This window comes from Homalodisca vitripennis, chromosome 4 (assembly GCF_021130785.1).
Source record: "Homalodisca vitripennis isolate AUS2020 chromosome 4, UT_GWSS_2.1, whole genome shotgun sequence".
Classification (NCBI taxonomy): domain Eukaryota; kingdom Metazoa; phylum Arthropoda; class Insecta; order Hemiptera; family Cicadellidae; genus Homalodisca; species Homalodisca vitripennis.
The window spans coordinates 44,042,497-44,064,005 of record NC_060210.1 but is presented as its reverse complement, the minus strand read 5'-3'; the positions used below and the strand labels follow the sequence as shown (position 1 = coordinate 44,064,005).

At 33.2% G+C, this 21,509-nt stretch overlaps 1 protein-coding gene across 13 annotated transcripts in view; it reads left to right on the top strand.

The window, feature by feature from the left end:
* The window catches only part of LOC124359235 (glycerol-3-phosphate acyltransferase 1, mitochondrial), a 90,212-nt gene extending 70,055 nt beyond the window's left edge, over positions 1-20,157 (top strand). For 9 of the 13 annotated variants that reach the window (XM_046811815.1, XM_046811817.1, XM_046811809.1 and 6 more), the window contains 5 exons: positions 6,040-6,236; positions 8,036-8,161; positions 10,477-10,584; positions 12,388-12,463; positions 17,768-20,157. In XM_046811815.1, coding sequence (XP_046667771.1) covers positions 6,040-6,236; positions 8,036-8,161; positions 10,477-10,584; positions 12,388-12,463; positions 17,768-17,937 — 677 coding nt within the window. In that variant the 3' untranslated portion in view covers positions 17,938-20,157. The other 4 variants (XM_046811814.1, XM_046811810.1, XM_046811813.1 and 1 more) reach the window with 4 other exon arrangements.
* The last annotated feature ends 1,352 nt before the right edge of the window (positions 20,158-21,509 follow it).

The window sequence follows — 21,509 nt, the reverse complement described above, 5'->3', positions numbered from 1 at the left end:
TCTACTGGTTCTGGAACTATATTTCCAAATGGTCATGAGCCAAGATCTCTGCACCCTTATTTGATTACGTTATTCCTTTACTTCTTTATTTTTAGTTTGTTATATAATATCAAACGAAACATAAATTAATAGATAACCTTTCTTATTTTTACATTTTTGGACAAATATTTCCAAAAACTTTAGTTCTGAACATATTCACATGAGTTTTTCAGTATACATGTAACAATTTGTATATTTTCTTACCATCTTCTAGTTCTTAACAATCAAATACAAACAAAAGAACTAATACATTGAAAGGAACAAAATTTTTAAAACAGGTTTCATTATTAAGAAAAATATTTTTATGCTTTTAAATATAATATTAAGTAAAACAAAACAAAAATCATTAAGATACTACTATTTATAGATGAGTTACACCAGTTTTTGTAGAAGTGTGTCAAAAGTTCCATTTTAGGATGGCCTTTTTGGCAAGTAAACTAAAATTCAATAGCTGGGGTGTTACGAAGTAAAGTTAAAACTATGGCCTGATTGTTAAAGGGTTAAGCACTATTAATAAAGATATATTACTCCATTTAATCAGTTGATCTTCTTAATGATATATGACACACATATTTAAAACAATGTTATTTTACATTTATATCTCCCAAAGTAGTATTTTATAAAAAAAAAAAAAAAAACAAATTAAAACCTGTTTCGTTTATTTTGTATGTTATTTTCTTTCTATATTTTAAGTAGACTTCCTTGATTAGTATAACAACCTGAATTTTTTGTATGTTTTGGATTTTTGTAATTCAAATTCAATTTTTAAATTGAAGATACAATTGTTTTTCAAAAATAAGTTTCATCTTCCAGAGCACTATACATCCTTAAATGTAAAGGCAAACCCAATATTTATTTCTTTTATTGTTGTCATTGTATTTTATTCTGAATTAAATAATATATAATCCTTTATATTTTGCATAGTAACTGATTTTGTATTTATTTTTTTGTTTACTCTGCACAAGGGGTTAAAAAGCTGTGCCACTTAAGGCTAAAATGCAAGCCAGTTTTAGGGTTAAAACAAGGATACTTACATAATGGAACTACAGGCACTGCTCTCATAATTCGTGTAGTGACAACAGTAATTGACAAGATTCTCACAAAGTATTTAAAATAACTGTAAAACACGTAAATAAATAATAAATCATCATCGGTTAACTGTACATAGTGCCTTTAAATTGTGGGTTTTATTTTCTTTTTCTAGTTGTCTGGTGGTTATATAGTCGTCTATGAGTTATGTTTATCACGATGACCGATTGTTTTCTTAGGAAAAATCTCTCCATCATTACCAAGAAAACAATTTTGTGTGCTTATACAAAAGGTTTTTGGCTTCTAGACTATTAGGTTTACCAAACCTAAATTTTTAAAAAGAAAAAAAAATCTCAAGAAATACAATAATTTTAGCATTTATTGTAACACTTGACAGTAAGTAAGTTGTTATTGAGTGAATAGAAGACGGGATTTATGGTGAAACAATTTGTTCCCTTTAACCTATTGGTCTATAATATATTTTATTTCAAACTAGTGGAATACTTGAACCAATTAAGATGGGTAAGATTAACAGATTCTAAACAAATTGTTACAAGTTCAGTGTTATATATAATACATTTAATGTTTTTTTTTTTAGGGTTACTTAACTTTCAAATTAAATTATATATAAAAGGGCAATCTAGAAAGTAGATTACGTTTTGAAAAAAAGTTTTATTATATACATTTGAAAGTGACACTAAAATACTATTTTTCAACATAGTCACCATACAAATTTAAGCACTTATCAACTAGCGGTGAACTAGTTGAAATTCCAGCTTTATAAAATTCTACCACCTGAGATTTCAACCAGGTATTCACACTCTCCCACAGTTACTTATCATCATCAAAGCGCTGCGTCACAATTCATGTGTTTTACCCAATTCTTGTCTCCTGTAATGATTCAAAAATTGGAATCACACATACATTCAGTACAATCAGTAAATCACCATCTATTTCATATGTGTCCAAAAATATCAATGAAGCAGCCATACACTGATTTTTATGAGTTTCTGTTAAGATTTTCGGTACCTATCTTGCACAAAATGTATGGTAACCTAACTTCTGTGTAACAATTTTGTGTAAAAACTCCTTGAAATTTGAGAAAAACTTAAGTGAGAGTTCCGTTATTGTTAATCGGCGGTCTTTTTAAATTTTCTCATCAACTTTGCAGACTACTTCATTGGTCACAATACTTGACCGTCTACTTCATTCATCATCATGCACACTAATTCAGCCATTTTTAAACCTAATGCACCACTGACACACTCTACCTTCTGTAATCACATTGTTCTCATAAACTTCACAGAGTTGGTGATAAATAATAATAATAAATAATAAATTCGTTTATTTGTCGTAAAACATGTTACATGCATTGACAAAGTCTAATTCAGCTACAGACTAAGTAGCATTGTCTCTAAATAATATTTAATAAGTATAATACATAAATATTATATATATAACAATATAAGACATTAATTGTCTAGTTGATAATTATATTAGTTATATTATGAGTTTATCTTAAAACAATCATTAAAAGTCTATTTTGTTAATAGAAAAAAACTCATCAATATTATATAAAGGGTTTTTTAATAATAGCCATTCATAAAGTTTATTTTTATAAATTTTTAAGAGGGTATTTTTTCTATCAAATGTTTCAATTTGTTATACACCTTCAAGGCCCAATTATAACATGACTATTCAAAGATTTGCTCAGTCGACAATATTCAATTAAAATGTTATTTTTGTTTCGTGTGTTATAATTATGTGTTTGTGTATGGTTTATTAAGTCCTTATTATTTAAAATGTAAACAGATAAGTCAAACAAATATAAATTAACTATGTAAGTATTCCTTGGTTAATAAAAAAACAGGTTTACAATTATCAAGATATTCAGCTTTACCAACAATCTAACAGCTTTCTTTTGAAGCACCATTATTTCCTGAACTCTAGCACTATTTCCCCACAGTATTAATCCGTATCTCAAAATTCACTGAAAGTATCCAAAATATGCAGTCCGAACATAATTTTTCACTTTTATGCAGCAAGATAGACGTTTCAATAAAAAAATAATTCTAGATAATTTAGTAGACAGAAAAATCAATGTGAGGTCCCCATGAAAGATTATTATCAATATGAATTCCTAAAATTTTGATTACACTACTTGATTCAAAATTAAAACTATTTTCAGGAATTGATTTTAAAGTAAACAAAATGTTTTGAGTTTTAGTTTCATTCATTAAAAAACCGTTTTCTTTAAACCATATTGATGCCTTGTTTATTGTGGTGTCGGTTAATTTCTTTAGTTTCATTCAGGTTATTACTACTATTGAAAAAAGTTGTGTCATCAGCGTAGAGAAGCGTATTAGCATCAACAGCCAATGTTATATCATTTATATATATATGATAAAAAAGTAAGGGTCCAAGTACAGATCCCTGAGGGACACCGTACTCTATTTTGACTTCCTGTGACCAACTTCCTTTGATGTATACTTTTTTGTGTTCTATTGATGAGGTATGATTTTATAAAATCAAGGGCACTTCCATGAATTCCATAATGCTTTTAATTTGGCTAAAAGAGTACTGTGTTCTACACAATCAAAGGCCTTACTCAGGTCACATAAAGTGGCCTGAGCAAAGGCCTTATTTTCAAAAGTTGACAGTATATTTCGTATTAGCTTGTCAATGGCATCAATAGTGGATTTACCTCTTCTGAAACCAAATTGTGATGGACTTAAAATTTTATTTTCTTCTAAATAGTCACTTATTTGGTCATAGACCAGTAGTTCTAGTAATTTAGACAAGACTGGGATGACCGAAATTGGGCGGTAGCTACTTGGATCATTATAGGGACCTTTTTTAAAGACTGGACAAATTCTGGACACCTTCAGTTGCTCCGGAAAAATTACCCTGACTCATACACATATTGAAGCAAAGTGGTTAGTGGCTCAACAAAAGTATAAATCAAATCTCTTTAACAGATTATTGGATATATTGTAGATGTCATTACTATCTGAATTGTTTAGTCTTTTAGCTGCATCAATTGTGTCAGATGGCTTGATTGATTTAAATGATAAAAATGATGAATTAATACAATTAGCTTTTAATGAATTTAAACTACTATTAATAAATGTACCGGTTTTCACTTTAATTTTTTTTATTGAGTCAATAAAAAAATTACTAAAAATCTTCTGAAGTAATATCAGTTTGAAGCCTATGGGGTGTACTTTTACTCTTGCTTTTAATTATTTCCCATGCAGCTTTATTTTTATTGTTGCTGGTTTTTAATATAATTGTTTGTTGTGATTAAGTTTGGCGTTTTTAATAGATAATTTATATTCTTTTTTTTAGGTGGGTTAAAAAGTTGGAGAAGTTCATTCGAAGGCTCCCTAGAACTTCTGATTAAAGAGTCAAAACATAACAATTTTTCTTTCATATTCCTTAATTCACTAGTGTACCATTTATATTTAAAATTGCTTTTAGCTATAAATGATTTTTTCTTAATAACTGAGTAATAATTTATATTATTTAAAAGAATTTGAAAAAAGGACTAAAAAGATTGTTCAGCGTCAGTGAACTTAATTTCATTAATTAAATGTTTCCAGTCATAAGCATTCAAACTAGATATTAAGTTGCATATTTCTTGTTTAGGCAAGACAATTTGTAAGTACATGTTTTTTCCAATAAAACCATTTTTATCATTTGGTGCAGAAAGAGCTTGAGTATCTAGCACATTAAGGTCAGCCATTACACCATCATGATCAGAAAAGGGAAAACGAAAAATATTACAAGAGTTAACCCTATTCTGCCTACAATTGACAAAAATGTTGTCAAGGCAATTTGCACCTCGTGTGTGGGAGATTGATTCAGACAATAAAAATTGTACTCCCTTAATAAATTTAAAAAATATTTAACTCAGATGGTTTGTTTTTTTTGTAATATCAAATTTAATATTCAAATCGCCTCCAATAACTATTGTATAATTGGCCCATTGAGTTAAATATAATAAAAGATTTTCAAGTTTATTGAGGAAAAATATTATGGTCACCATCAGTTGAATGGTACAATGACACAATAATTAACTTGGAATTTATCCAACAATACAGCGGTTACTTCAAAAACGAAGTTCTATACAAAATTTTAGTTTAGATAAATCTCAATTAGTTTATTGTGCTTAACTAACAAAAACCGTATTACCAACCGCACTTCACAACTCGCAGGGTTATCAATTGTCACGCATTTTAAACTGCTATTGTAAAACAACAAGGAGCGACCTCTCACTTTCACGGCTGAATTGCGACTGAACGGAGAAACGCCCTGACATCAAAGTGCCGATGATAGACGCACCCATTGTGGCTACAGAGCAAAACGTAACCTACTTTTTGGATAGCCCTCGTATATTCTTTAGATTTCTCAAACACATTTGTAAATATTCCATAGATCGCAGTTATTGAATTGGCTGAATTTACTCTTCGTTAAGTAGTGCTAGTGATCACAGCAACTATTTTTGCATTTTACAGAATCAATTACGTGTATCACACTGGGCAGTTCGATGTGTCAAAACATTTCTGTTCTGCTGAAAACACGCAAATTAACTTTCAAAAAATGGGGCCGGAGGAGCCAAACAAATAAATCTGCAATAGGTTAATGGTGTATTATTCACTGACCCATGAAAATTTGATTTAATATTACTGTACAAGCAGACAAAAACTATGTAGCTTTAGAAATATGTTATTATCGGGTTTTAACTTGCAGAGATATATTATTTATTTATCTTATATTTTCATGTGTCTTATTTTCTTCTTACTTCCATTACAAGAAATATTTTCTTGTGATCAGATGGAGATGTTGTAGGATTTACATTTTGTATATATTTTGTTAAGGGAGTAAATTTGCTAAACTATTTTCATAAAATTGTGGTAAACATCAGTGTAGTGAAATATTACATGAAGTGCTATGTATATTGGAATACAGGTACCTGTATCAAGTGCCTGTTGAAGGAAAGTTCAACAGGAGTCGTCTACCAGGGCCAGCTAATGTCCAAGTGTGTGGAGCTCTGTGAGGTGATGCAGTACGAGTTCATCTTCACAAAGACTTGCCAGACTCTGGAAACTGCCATCAGTGAAGTGATAGAATCCTTCCTCACTGCAGAAATCCTTCTACCTCAACAGGTCAGTAATTTTATAGGTTGTAAAAAGTACTGCAATATAAACAACTTTTTTACCCTTCAGAGACCAACGTCCGATCCGTCAATCGTTGAGAAAATTTACATTTAAGTAACAATAAAATATATTACCTATGTGTTATTTATTAAACATTTTACCAAAATAAATTATCTCCAATTAAAATAAGGCCATTTATGAAAGAAATATTAATAACTTCGCTTATCATCAGTTGCTGTCAATAAAGCTCAATGTTCCGTAACTTGCACCATTCTTTGTTCTGTTCAAACCATTCTTTATTTTGTTACAGTTGATGATGACCGTTATTTGTTTCTTGTTGTACTGCTTCTTTGCTAGATTGGTTATGTTCTAGTGCTGATGCTATTGTGTGTTTTATTTTATGATAACCAAGTAAAATTTGTGTAATATACAACTTATATCAGCAACGTTATCCTACATAAGCCTAAATATTCAGTAGCAAACAATTAAAGAATACAACAGTTTTATGAAAGTTTTCCTCTGATCCGTAGTTGGTGTGTTTTTTATGTTGTCCGGGAGTTTGTTGAAGAAGAGTTCTCCCTTGAAGGATGGCTTCTTTTCATATAGGGCAAGTCGGTGTATCGGAAGAGTAAAGTTGGAGATGTTTATTATGTGATGTTGGTCTTCGTTTCTTCTTTGAATGTTTGAAACTATATGAGGGATTGTCTTCCATATGTAGAGTGATGTCACAGTGATTTTCAATTTTCTAAAAACCTTTCAATAGCTTTCTGGCACTCCTCTTCTTAATGGGAGTTTTTAAGAATGTACTTAGTGCCATTTCGTGTGTCTACTATTTCAACAAGCTGTTGTCTGTTGTTTAAGTGGCTAGAAAACCATTGTGCTGTTTTTCCCATAGTTCCCAGTGTTTGTAGCTTATAGAGAAGCTGATTGTGGTTGAGGGCATCAAACGCTTTACAGGAGTCAAGAAATAAGGCAGTGACTAGGGAGCTTTTTATTTATTTATCAGCCATCACAAAAACTGCTACATAATGATAACACACAACAACAAAGCACAACTTATAGACATAACCTAACCACTCACAGCAACGAAAACTCGACAAAATGACTCAGTGGCTATTGTGGCAGAGGCTACTAGTGCACCAGTTTATACAGTCGTGTCTAAAAAATGGCGAGTACAGTCCGGGAACTTTCTGAATCCACCTCGTACAGATTCTTGAGTTGGGTGTGTTTGTTGGCCCAGTATGGCTTCCTTCTGTTTTGTTTTTTCCTGGATAGTTTTAGGGAATTATGGTTGTTGCTATAAATGGTACAGAGTTACAATTATATTAGTAAAACTACAGCATGCTTTAAATGAGCCTGGTCTTTTTTTGGCCAATAAGTCTAATTTATGGGTAGTCTCTAAAATATTGATGAATTAACTTAAAATTTTAAATGTTATTTATCAGTGTGAACATGAAACTAACATGTGTGCACTAACAATTCTTTATCTCCTAGATTACAATTTTTTGGGGATTTTCATATTTTATATTTAATTTTTATTATTTTGATATTTTATATAAATGTTTTTGTTTTATCAAAACTATTAAATGAGCGAATTGAATAAATCATACATATTAGGATTTCGTATTGAATTCTCTCACGCCATCCTTCTTAAAAAGTTAACAATCGCAAATGGCATAGAATAGACGTGTCCACAATTATGTAGCATTATAAAATTACACACCATTCCTACAGTTTTCAGTAGCACTATATTATTTATTAAATACATTTAAATGTTCAAATAAACACTCAGTAATTTTGTTTTTCAGAAAGCCATGTTGACAGAAGAACAAGAATGGAGCCAAAGGTTTGCCAGGCACATAGAAAATAATGACGAATATGAGGAGGATTTAGTGATCAGCAATCGACTGGAGGACCTAGGTCCAGAATATAAGGTAAAAATGTGTATTGGTGTTTTATGGAAAGATTCCCAAATTTATAATCTTTGACCTTCGGAGGATACCAAATTTGGGTTTGAATTGTATAAAAATTACTCTTTGTATTGCTGCAGATAAAATTCAGATTACTAGACACAAAAATGCTTGAAGGATTTATATTAGGCAAATTCATATTGGTTTTACAGGTTGGCTACCATGTATACGATCTAACCCAATATCCGTCAAGTTTCCAGTGTCATTGACAATTGGAAAATACAAAACCATATGTTTTAATACTTTCAGCCCCAGGTGTCTGTGTTACTCTACAGTAATTAATATCATAATCATAAATCTTCATCTGGGGCTGAGAGTGTTAACATTGTGCAAAAGTACACTATAGGTCAACCGCTATTAAAGAAACCTGCGCAGAAGCAAATTTCTGAGCAGTACCGCACAGGAGGGGCCCCCCTCCGGCGGGGAGTTGGGGTGGTGAGTGGGACCAGTACCTTCTTGTATCTGTTTATCAGCTGTGTGGATCGTGTCTCGCTCTCACAGATTTGTTTACACTGCAACTACTTTACCTGTTCTATAACTATATATTTCTTTGTATAGGCATGTACAAGTGTCGCGGTCTAAGCGTAAAATATTAATGTAGACATAGATGTATCCAGGAAGCTTGCATTTTGTTTTGAGGTTAGCCGTGCAGTGGCAGTGGCCATTAGAGATGTGTCGTTCAATTCGAACGGGTCAGTCAAGTGATCCAGATCAGAGTGTTTCAAAAGACCCGTTCACCTAGAACTTTTCGTTCACTTTTTCCTGTCAACCGAATGAGTTTGATATTTTTTTCAAACCAAATATGCTATTTTTAATCATCGTTAAAAATTATAATATTATTAGTTCATTTAAAAATTCTTATCCATGAAAAATAGCTTAACATCATATGGGACTAACTAAAACTATAGAGTTTATGCATTAGGTTACACTAGGTCCTCAAAATTGTTCATGTCGTTACTTTCGTTCACTGCTAACCGATTAAGAATAAAACCGTAATCGTATAACTCAACAGGGGGACTAGGGAGTCTCCCCATTTGTAGGGAATAACCTTACTTATGATAAATCAAAGGCATATCAATCAACAAAGTCCATTGATTAAAAGTATTACCATTTAAAATATTTAGTAATGTATCTAGTAACTTACAATTACATTTTAAAATATGTTTTAATTGATATATTAGCATTTACTAGATTCCTAAAATAGTACATTTATTGTTATATATCTTTCGATTCACTGGACAATATGCTGTTTCTTCCTCTATTCAAACACTCTTTTACTAGCAGATCCTTTCGTTCACTCGGTCATTACATCCAGTCGTTCGTTTGTTCATTTTGTTCGGTCAACATGATGACCAGTAAAACACGCTCTAGCGGGAAGGCTTAGTAAGGCTCTGTACTGACCGGTTCAACTGAACGAATCGCAGCAGTGAACAAGACCGACTGAGCCAGATCAATCAGCTGATCTAATAGAGCGATTGCCGAGAAGTGGTGCATACTTGGAGAGTGCTGCATCACAGCGTCGGAGTTGTATTTACCCCACCCTGCGTGAACTGAGATCATCCAGGGTCTTTTTGTAAGCGGTTTACCTATAGTCCAGTATTGCTCTATAAGATTGTGTACTTAAGCTAGTCCAGTATGTAACAATGTATTTATTCTCTTACAATTCTAAATTTTAATTGTGGCAGTTTTTAAGGAAAGACATTATAATCTAGTAAAACAAACATTTTGGCCCCACTATAAAAGTTTGATAAATAATAATAAAATCCAGAAAACTATTTTATAAATACAAAATAGTGTTTAAACAAAATACAACGTGGGTATAACACTGAAAATAGTACAAATATTCTCAGATGTGACCTCTTGACTGAGGATGTACGCTTTGTGGCACACAATTAGTGTAAGGATGATATTTTTCCGCCCTCACAGTAGATTTAGATCACAATGAGTTTTAACTTTTCTCTCAGTTTATTACAGCCTAATTTATAATTCTGTAAACATCTAAGACATGTATATGGTTTAAATAATAATAAATAATATGTTGTAATTTTGTATATATGCAAGTCCTTGGCTTATTAAAGTCCAAGAATGCATTGTCTGTTTTTTAATTTCCTATTGTGTCAGTTCCCATGGGAATGAATGTTTTTGGCACCCGTTTCAAATGAAATTAAGTCTAGTGGTTGGCCCAAAGATTTTTTTTCCAGCACATTCATTTTCCTTGAAAGTTTTATTAACTGTTTGAACTATTACTGGATGTGAAATTGAAAATATTGTGTTGTCAGGTAAACACTGACAATGATCTGCAAAGACTGTACTCAGTGATGCTGCAACCGTTCATTGATGTTTACACAACAACAGTACAGAATCTGCACAGGCTCGAGAACAGACAGGTAATTAAAACTATGTTTTCTTGACGTAAATTTAGTTTAGAAAACTAATGTCTGAAAAACTACTATTATGCATCAGTGGTGGTAACTAAAGACTATCAATATTAATAAAATATATAATTTAAAATCAGATTTATTAATCCTTTTAATGATAGCACGATTTTTCATGGCATATTGAAATATACCAGGCCATTTTTATATATTTTACCTGTATACTCATTCTTATACAATATAACATTTTAATCTTATACAAGGGCTATCCAGAGAGTAACAGACGTTTTTTAATGGTGCGGCAGTGGGCAGGGCTACTGTGGTGTAAAAACACCGGCGTTCAATATGCATCGAGCTGTAGTTGCACAGGGTTTTTATTTCTTTTACTTCCCTCATTGTGATTAATTAAAATGTGTACTGCAGTTGAAAATTCCGCTACTTGTGAAGTGCATCCAGTGATTAGGTTTTTGTTGTCAAAAAAAAACCATAAACCAATTGAAATCTATTGCCAACTATGTGAAGTTTATAGAAATGGAATAATGAGTGAAAGCAGAGTAATGCAGTGGTGTATTAACTTTAAAAATGGCCGTACCAATGTTCATGACGATAGTTGTTGCAGTCTTCCTAGCTTAGTTATTAAAGATTTGATGTTGAAAATCAATGACAAAGTTCGTGAAAATCGCCATTTTACAATGACTGAATTCTCGGAACATTTCCCACAAATTTCACAAAGTTTACTTCATGAAATTGTTGTAGAGAAGCTTGGATACCACAAATTTTGTGCCAGGTGGGTTCAAAAAATTCTTACGGAAGATCACACAAAACAAAGACTTGCTGCATCACTAACTTTCCTTGATGAATACATTAAACATGGTAACGAAGTTCTCGATCGTATCGTTACTGGTGATGAAACATGGTTGAAGCATGTCAATTGTAAAACAAAAACGCAGTCTAAAGAATGGGGGCACACACATTCTCCAAAAAAACTCAAGAAATTGTCTCCAAACTCTTGTCAGCGAGAAAGATTATAGCAACTGTTTTTTTGGGACGCTAAGGGTGTGATTCTGGTTGATTTCCTTGAACGAGGATCAGCAATTAATACAGAGAGGTACTGTTAAACATTGCAGAAGCTACGACAAGCAATACAAAATAATCGTAGGGGAAATTAAGCTCAAAAATTTTGTTTTTTCATGACAAAGCACGTCCCCATACAGCCATTCGTACACAGCAAGTCTTGGATGATTTAGATTGGGAAGTGTTTGATCATCTGCCTAATAGCCTAGATCTGGCACCAAGCGCCAACACCTCTTTCCAGCTATGAAGACCTGGCTTGCAACGCAGCAATTTTGATAGTGACGCTGAGCTTCATGCTAGCGTTATTAAGAACGCTTAAACTTCATCTTTGATCATGCGGTGGCATTTTATAAATATATTATTTTACATAGCATAATTTCTTACAGATATTTATAATATTCATTTAAATATCCAATTGCGATCTCTTTTTCATGCTTGAAATTATATTTCAGAAATACAACAAGGTGGCCTGGATTAACCCTTTATAATAGAGCATAATAATAATATAATCGTGCATTCTGTAATGTATTGAATACAATAGGAAACACTGATGTACAATGTAATATTTCTGCCTGCCTTGTCTTGCTAAAGAAGAGTACCGAACCTTCAGTTTCTGTTTGTCTTACGCCCCGCTGTGGGATTAACTGAGCCCCATAATAAATATGAATGAAATGTTCAATATTTTAAATGTAATTATTTTATTTTATCCGTAATTTGCTGATTCCCTATTGTTCTATATAGGTACCAGAGAGACAACTTATAGAAGATGTACTTGGTGACATCAGGACCAGACTGGAGACAGGCAATTTAACATGTAGTAAGTAGAAACTTTATGGTACTCAATCATCTGTATTTTTTATTTTAAATATTCAAGATAATAACATTTAAGAGTTCCCTGTACTCATTACTATATGTACATAGGAAGTAAGTATGATAGATAAAACAACTATGGAGAACTTTATCCAGTTGTGGAATTTGAAAAATATGTACGTTATATAAACCACTAGTTAAAAACAAAAATTATTTTCCTTTTATTTTTACTTTAGTCTGAATTAAGAACAAAAACTCCTTCAAATAAGCTTTTAGCTTTATAACATTAAGCCTGGTGATTTTCCTATCCATTAGTAAATAATCCTTAGCCTTCATTCCTATTAATCCAAAACTATTTTTTTAAATTTTATTTTAGTATTTTAAGATCTGGGATATAATAAGCCAACTCTATCAAAATAGATTCGAATTTGTTAATATGAGCATAAGTGTATTTGTATGTATGTTCAGGTCCAAGTTCAAAATACTTTATTAAAAAAAATAAACATTTCTACAACGTATAAAAAATGCAAATGTAGAATTAAATTTTCACGATAGCTATGTTATGTATATACAAATTCACATGCACTACAGATTCAGTGCATATGGTATAAAAATTGTAAACAGAGATATTACAGTAAACTTTCGTTAACCCGGCAGGACTTCAGATATGTCGAATTATCAAATATGGTGGATTATTGGATAATATCAGAGAAATAATGTAGGCAGTAAATAAATAAACTATCACAGTAAAAACGTTTTTATTATTCAGGTAATCCTCATTATACGTGGATCTATGAGAACTATTTTTTTTTTACGGTCTATCTACAGTGGTTAATCTACGCATCATATTAATTGGTCAGAACATTGTAAGTTTTAGGGCGCGTTCATCCCTGTTTCTCAAGCTTCTTCACTATGTCAAGCTTTTATTTTGAGTCAGAGTAAGAGTCAAGTGTTTTCTTTTTGAAGGCACATTAACTATAGGACCCATGTCACTATTTAATCACAATTCAATCACTCACTAGCTTGATATAGTACTGTAACTATAATACAAGAGTTCATTAAAAAGCTATCACTGTAAACTAAAACTAAATAGTAGACTGAGAGAATGACAACTGTAAACAAATGCAAACATATGACAAGACAACACAGTGGAAACTGGTTACATAGGCAGACAGCCGACGGCCATAACCAGTCACGTAACTAACTTGTTTCTAATTGATAATACCCGAAGTCGGCCAAATATGACGCCAAGTCTCTTCTCCACTCCCGCGTAAACGCTGTGTCCATCACAAATGGAAAAAAACATTGTTGCATTGTGATGATGATTAATGATTTAAATGATTATTGTTTTGCATTCTTCAGATAAATATTACTTTTCCAAAATGTGTGCTGGATTACCAAGCGTGCTGAATTATTATAGAATACCGTATTAGTGGAATTTGACTGTATTTCATATTATAGATCTAATTTGGCCAAACTGCAATACTGTATTTGCTTTTTTATTATGTTGCTGCACTATCAAATGGATTACCATCATCAGTTAACCATTCCTTATTCCATCCAATTCTAACAGATGTCAAAAGTTGACCGAAAAGTGCCATCGTCCGATTTGATTCTACCGGACATAAAAAGTTGGCCAAAAAGTGCCAACGTCCGATTTGATTCTACCGGACATAAAAAGTTGGCCAAAAAGTGCCAACATCTGATTTTACCGGATGTTCAGAAAAAGATTACTAAAAATTGAAAACTTTATATTTTTAAACTAATATCATATTAAATTATTCGTGAAGAACTGTTCTTTTCAAAATAAATTTTTATAGTACACTTCCCGATCAATTGACTTAACGAAAATCCATCTAGAAGGCACTGACAACGCTGTCAACAGAATGTGACGCATCTTTCTCAGTGTGTTGTTTATCTCATACTGTGTTGTTGTTTGAGGTTATGTTCTGAAGTTGAGTTTTTAATATTTCATTGGTAAATATTATATTATTTTAGTCTAGAGAAGAGTTGTCATCTTGTTTCTACAATTATGAATCGCTCAAGGTCCCCTGTAAGTGAGAAGACCATAAGAAGAGTTGTTGAAGAAGAATACCTTGACAACATTTTTGTGAGTTATGTAATTGTTTCTGAAGACAGTAGTAGTGACAGTTGTTTATTTGGGGATGATACTGACCGTGATCCCGATTATGACGCTAGTGTTGACTTAGATCAAGCCTAAGTAATCAATTAGGCTTAGGCAACAACCAGTTTTTGTACATCCTCACTCGTACATTTCTAGCCCTAACTTTCAGCCAAGGCCAATGCCTAGAGCTAGACCTAGAAATGTCATCCTTAGTTCAGATGAAGACTCTGAAGATGGATCTGAATGGGCTGATGTTGATGAGGAAAATGATCCAGGTTACAATGACAGTTTTCTTTAAATTGTAGCTCTTCAATAAAACAATGTCCAAATAGAAACTCAGCTCCAGTTAGCTATTCTAACTCATTCTTCACGCCAATTCTGTTGGATATGTTTTCAAGATATACAAACATGTATGCTGATCAGTTTTTGATTGGTAATAGGAATAATCTGCCAACAAATAGACGGTCTAAGAAATTGAAGTCCATTACACGAATGGAGATCAGTGCCTTTCTGTTTGTAATAATAAATATGGGACTAAACCATAAGGTAACAATATACTCATTTGTGGTCACCACATCCAGCCAGTATACACCTTGGTTTAGTAGAATGTTTAATAGAAATAGGTTTCAGGCAACTCTGACATTTTTTCATTTGGTAAATACCTCAAACCTGCCCTGCTCAGGACAGCCAGGCTACGACCCATGTTGTAGGTTTCAACAATTAGTGGTCCATGCTAACAGGATCTCTAAATTACATTTTATACCAGGGAAAAACCTGTCAATTGAAAAAAAGTATGATTAGCAAAAACAACCATCACAACTTTTGCAATATTTACCAAAGAAAAGGGAAAACCTTTCAATTGATGAAAGTATGATTAGCACAAAACAACCATCACAACTTTTACAATATTTACCAAAGAAAAGGTGACAAATTATGGTAAATATGCCTTTAAAGCTGTGCAATTAGTATAATTCAGAGAGAAAAATGGGCACAACTATTTTATACCTGGTGGAGTGTCACAACGAGGACAGGATACAGTTGTATTATCTGGTGCTATGTTATAACTGATTATTGTTTTGTGTGCAGATGAGAGTGTGTCAGTGGACACTATGCGGAACGCCCTGAAGCTGGTGGAGAAGTGGGCGGTGGTGGAGTTTCACAACCAGGACGGGATACAGTTGTATTATCTGGTGCTATGGTATAACTGATTATTGTTTTGTGTGCAGATGAGAGTGTGTCAGTGGACACTGTACGGAACGTCCTGAAGCTGGTGGAGAAGTGGGAGGTGGTGGAGTGTCACAACCAGGACGGGATACAGTTGTATTATCTGGTGCTATGGTATAACTGATTATTGTTTTGTGTGCAGATGAGAGTGTGTCAGTGGACACTATACGGAACGTCCTGAAGCTGGTGGAGAAGTGGGCGGTGGTGGAGTTTCACAACCAGGACGGGATACAGTTGTATTATCTGGTGCTATGGTATAACTGATTATTGTTTTGTGTGCAGATGAGAGTGTGTCAGTGGACACTGTACGGAACGTCCTGAAGCTGGTGGAGAAGTGGGAGGTGGTGGAGTGTCACAACCAGGACGGGATACAGTTGTATTATCTGGTGCTATGTTATAACTGATTATTGTTTTGTGTGCAGATGAGAGTGTGTCAGTGGACACTATACGGAACGCCCTGAAGCTGGTGGAGAAGTGGGCGGTGGTGGAGTTTCACAACCAGGACGGGATACAGTTGTATTATCTGGTGCTATGGTATAACTGATTATTGTTTTGTGTGCAGATGAGAGTGTGTCAGTGGACACTGTACGGAACGTCCTGAAGCTGGTGGAGAAGTGGGAGGTGGTGGAGTTTCACAACCAGGACGGGATACAGTTGTATTATCTGGTGCTATGGTATAACTGATTATTGTTTTGTGTGCAGATGAGAGTGTGTCAGTGGACACTATACGGAACGTCCTGAAGCTGGTGGAGAAGTGGGAGGTGGTGGAGTGTCACAACCAGGACGGGATACAGTTGTATTATCTGGTGGTATGGTATAACTGATTATTGTTTTGTGTGCAGATGAGAGTGTGTCAGTGGACACTATACGGAACGTCCTGAAGCTGGTGGAGAAGTGGGAGGTGGTGGAGTTTCACAACCAGGACGGGATACAGTTGTATTATCTGGTGCTATGGTATAACTGATTATTGTTTTGTGTGCAGATGAGAGTGTGTCAGTGGACACTATACGGAACGTCCTGAAGCTGGTGGAGAAGTGGGAGGTGGTGGAGTGTCACAACCAGGACGGGATACAGTTGTATTATCTGGTGGTATGGTATAACTGATTATTGTTTTGTGTGCAGATGAGAGTGTGTCAGTGGACACTATACGGAACGTCCTGAAGCTGGTGGAGAAGTGGGAGGTGGTGGAGTGTCACAACCAGGACGGGATACAGTTGTATTATCTGGTGGTATGGTATAACTGATTATTGTTTTGTGTGCAGATGAGAGTGTGTCAGTGGACACTGTACGGAACGTCCTGAAGCTGGTGGAGAAGTGGGAGGTGGTGGAGTTTCACAACCAGGACGGGATACAGTTGTATTATCTGGTGCTATGGTATAACTGATTATTGTTTTGTGTGCAGATGAGAGTGTGTCAGTGGACACTATACGGAACGTCCTGAAGCTGGTGGAGAAGTGGGCGGTGGTGGAGTGTCACAACCAGGACGGGATACAGTTGTATTATCTGGTGGTATGGTATAACTGATTATTGTTTTGTGTGTAGATGAGAGTGTGTCAGTGGACACTATACGGAATGTCCTGAAGCCCGTGGAGAAGTGGGAGGTGGTGGAGTGTCACAACCAGGACGGGATACAGTTGTATTATCTGGTGGTATGGTATAACTGATTATTGTTTTGTGTGCAGATGAGAGTGTGTCAGTGGACACTATACGGAACGTCCTGAAACTAGTGGAGAAGTGGGAGGTGGTGGAGTGTCACAACCAGGACGGGATACAGTTGTATTATCTGGTGGTATGGTATAACTGATTATTGTTTTGTGTGTAGATGAGAGTGTGTCAGTGGACACTATACGGAACGTCCTGAAACTAGTGGAGAAGTGGGAGGTGGTGGAGTGTCACAACCAGGACGGGATACAGTTGTATTATCTGGTGGTATGGTATAACTGATTATTGTTTTGTGTGCAGATGAGAGTGTGTCAGTGGACACTATACGGAACGTCCTGAAGCTGGTGGAGAAGTGGGAGGTGGTGGAGTGTCACAACCAGGACAGGATAAAACTGTACTACCTGGGGCAACACTATGAGGATGAGGGTTTGTTGGCTCCAATAGTACAACGGATACAACAGTTCCAGTAGCTACCTTGTGCCATTCAGAATGTTATGGTCTCATAGATTTTATTTGCTGTGAAATGAGACTATTTCCACTACATGGAATTAAAACCGGTGACATTGAATTTGAAAATCTAGCAATATTCATTTATTGTTGGATTGTTATCAAGTAGTTAAACAATTGTTATGAGATTTTGTTCTTGTCAATATTCTTTACTGTGTACAGAATTTGTTAAAAAATTGTGGTTGTAACATTCCTATCATGAGAAACAATATTGTAGACTATAAAGTATAATGTATTTTCTCTGACAAAATGTGCATATGAATGTTTAATTGAAGAAAGGTTCATAATATTAACAATAAACTAGTTTTATCTCCTGTCATGTACATTACTTTTTAAATCATCATAAGGTAGTTTGTTCTTATCTAAAGCCTTGTTTTAAATTACCCAAATATTACTTTCTTATGTTTTTGGCACTATTAGTTTAATATACACTAGTCACACAAGATACAATTCTATGCTATGCTTTGCAATGAAACAATCTTGTTAGTAAAAAAATAATTTAATATTAATCTCTGAAACTTAATCTGCAGACTTAGTACTAAATTGTCCACCTAAATGAAGTGCTCAAAATTGTCAGTGTTATTAGGACTAAACTTTCCTTATTGTGTTCTAAATTAAATGTAATTGAGATCAAAAAACAATATTTTGTTGCTGTGATTGTCAGTTAGAAAAATAATCAATTAAGCTGTGATATACAAACTGTTCTTCTCAATAGATTTAATTGATTTTCATATTTTATTTCGTTATAGTACACACTTTCTCTAACTATTTCACTTCATTAATATTGTTATCAGTTCTTATCTATCAAAATGGTTTACACTCCTTCTCACATGTATAGATATCTGTAAATATAAAGCCTTAGTGGCAAAGCCAAAGTTTACCAAGTCACTTTTTCAGTTGAGGTTAGACTTATAGTTGTAGTTGTGTATAGTACAGTAAAAGAATACTCTATTCCATTTGTACAGGAGGCCAAATAAATCTAAGAGTTGTTCCAGTTCACTCGCACTGTTGATCTTGTGATAGTGGATCACAAGACTCAGTTGGAACCGATTTTGAGTTAAAAGGTCCATTCTGAGAATGGCTTGGCAGTTACCATGTGTTCTCGTCATTTATGTTATATGAGATAGTTTTTATCATATCAACTTATCTGATTGATGTTAGAGGAAACTATACAGTCTTTGATTCTTTGTAATGGTTCACATTTATCTTTTTTTACATGAATGAGTGTTTTTAAGCATTTTTATGATTAGTTTTGTTTTCTTACTTTGAAATTAATATTAATTTAATGTTTTAACATTCATATACGATTTGTACATCATTGAAAGCATTTCACGTGTGACTTACTTTACAATTTGTGTATACATACAAAAAATATCGTTCAAATCTCACTATTTTTCATAGATAGGTAGTTATTTTGCTCAATCAAATTGGTTGTAAAGCTCATTCATTTGCTGGTAGACCGATTATAACTTAAATATAAATTATTTCCCTAAATTTACTTGAGACTTGTTTTTTCGAACGGTACATAAAATGTTCATTATTGTTCCTAACAAATAAAACATTTCATATATTATTTCAATCCGTCCCAGTTACTCAGTGTTTCCAATAATATCAAATGATGCCTTATTGTTGTATATGTTATATTTTGAAAGACAAGACACGCCTTATCCTTCAAGAAAGGAAAATGACAGGTTAACTGTGCAATTAATCACGTTAACAATATATAATAAAAACGGTTTAGTATAATATGAGCAATTACTTAAAATTCTGATATCCACAGCACCGATGTTGTTCTGTACTGCCCAGTGCATCTGTACAGCAATATCAGTGTTAACCATCGAAGCTGTGCATTAAAAGTGTACAGCTTCATTTTGTTCTGATACTGATAATATACAAGTATTTAGAAAAACATTAATAATATTTTGACAAAATATATTATTTTATGGCATACCTTTTAGACCAATTGAATTTTATACCTAACCACACATTAAAAATGAAAAACGGATAAGTTGTGTTAAGTCTAATGTCTTTAGTGGCAACATGTTATTGTACAGTGTATATAAATAAATAAGTAGACTTAACTTTGTTGTTATTTACAAGCAATATTTTGTAGTACAGAAATGCTGTTTATTTTTAAAATACTCAACTATTTGTTTCTTTAAATAAAATTGTTTAGTATTTTAGTACTTTCTATTTGAATTCCCTTCTCCAACAGGATATCAAGTGAAAATTCACAGGTACAAGTGAGCTGTGTAGCTCATAGATCAGCTGATGATAAGATTACAAAACGTTATTCAACCCTTAATTGCCAATTTTGAAAGAACAATAAGTGCATAAAGTAATGTCACCACTTTTTACGGTTTGTATTTTGATATTTAACCCTTTTGTTTTCAATTGTAAATGCAAAACCTGCACTCTAGTTATTTTTATTTTTACATAAAACTCAGTATTTTAAAAATGTTAGTAATAAAATTATGTTAAAAAGATTATTAAATATAATTTAATGCTTTTAAATCAATATATATTTTTATTAGTAGTAGATTTTAAAATGTACTAATAATAAAAAGGCATTACAAGGGAAAACTTGTTGGTAACATACATACAACATTTGATTGTCTTTTCATAACTATGCCCTAAGTTAGGGATACTTTTATCTGAATATGTTAAGCACCTTTATTGCCTCACCTCGCAATTTTAGATGAAATACAAATACAGTATGTGTAAGGTTGAGTTTATAATTCAAGTTATGATTACAACTATTTTCGCATGAAGTCAATATTATTCTGCATCCATATACACAGTTTAATGGCAATTGGATGGAGGTATATACATTTTTGTAAGGTTTTCATAGATGTGTATTTGCGATTTTAAACGAGTATCAGTTCTTTTGTTAGCAGTAAGCTGGGTTTTAGCAATGATAGAAGTATTAGAGTTGTATATGCTTATATTACAATGCCATTTTTATTGTTATTGCAGAACTATGTATTGTAGAAGAGTTTAATCCAGTTTTTCACATTTTCGTTCATAGTTAAACCATTAAAATGTAAAAAACTAGTATATAGTAGAAATTAATTCATAGTCATTTTAAACATTAATTCATCAATGTGTCAGGCCTTCAAAGACTAACCCGTTATCTTTAGTTGATTTTCACTGAACTCAAAACAATTGAACAATGTTAACCCTTATCTTTAGTTGATTTTTACTCAACACAAAACAATTGAACAATGTTAACCCTTATCTTTAGTTGATTTTCACTCAACACAAAACAACTGAACAATGTTGAAATATCGGGAGACTTATTACATCAAACTAGAAATAAAGACATGATAATGCAGTATTTTATACACTAAACTCTGACAGAGGTCACTAGATAGATAAAGGCTGACTAAAAAAGGTAGTTTATTTATATAGGTTGGAACCATTTGTAAACTCACATGAGATAACAGAGTTTTATATCCTTAAATAATGGCATCCAAGGAAATAACTCAGCTGCTGAACAAGACAAATATTGTTAATTTTTAACGACAGCAACATA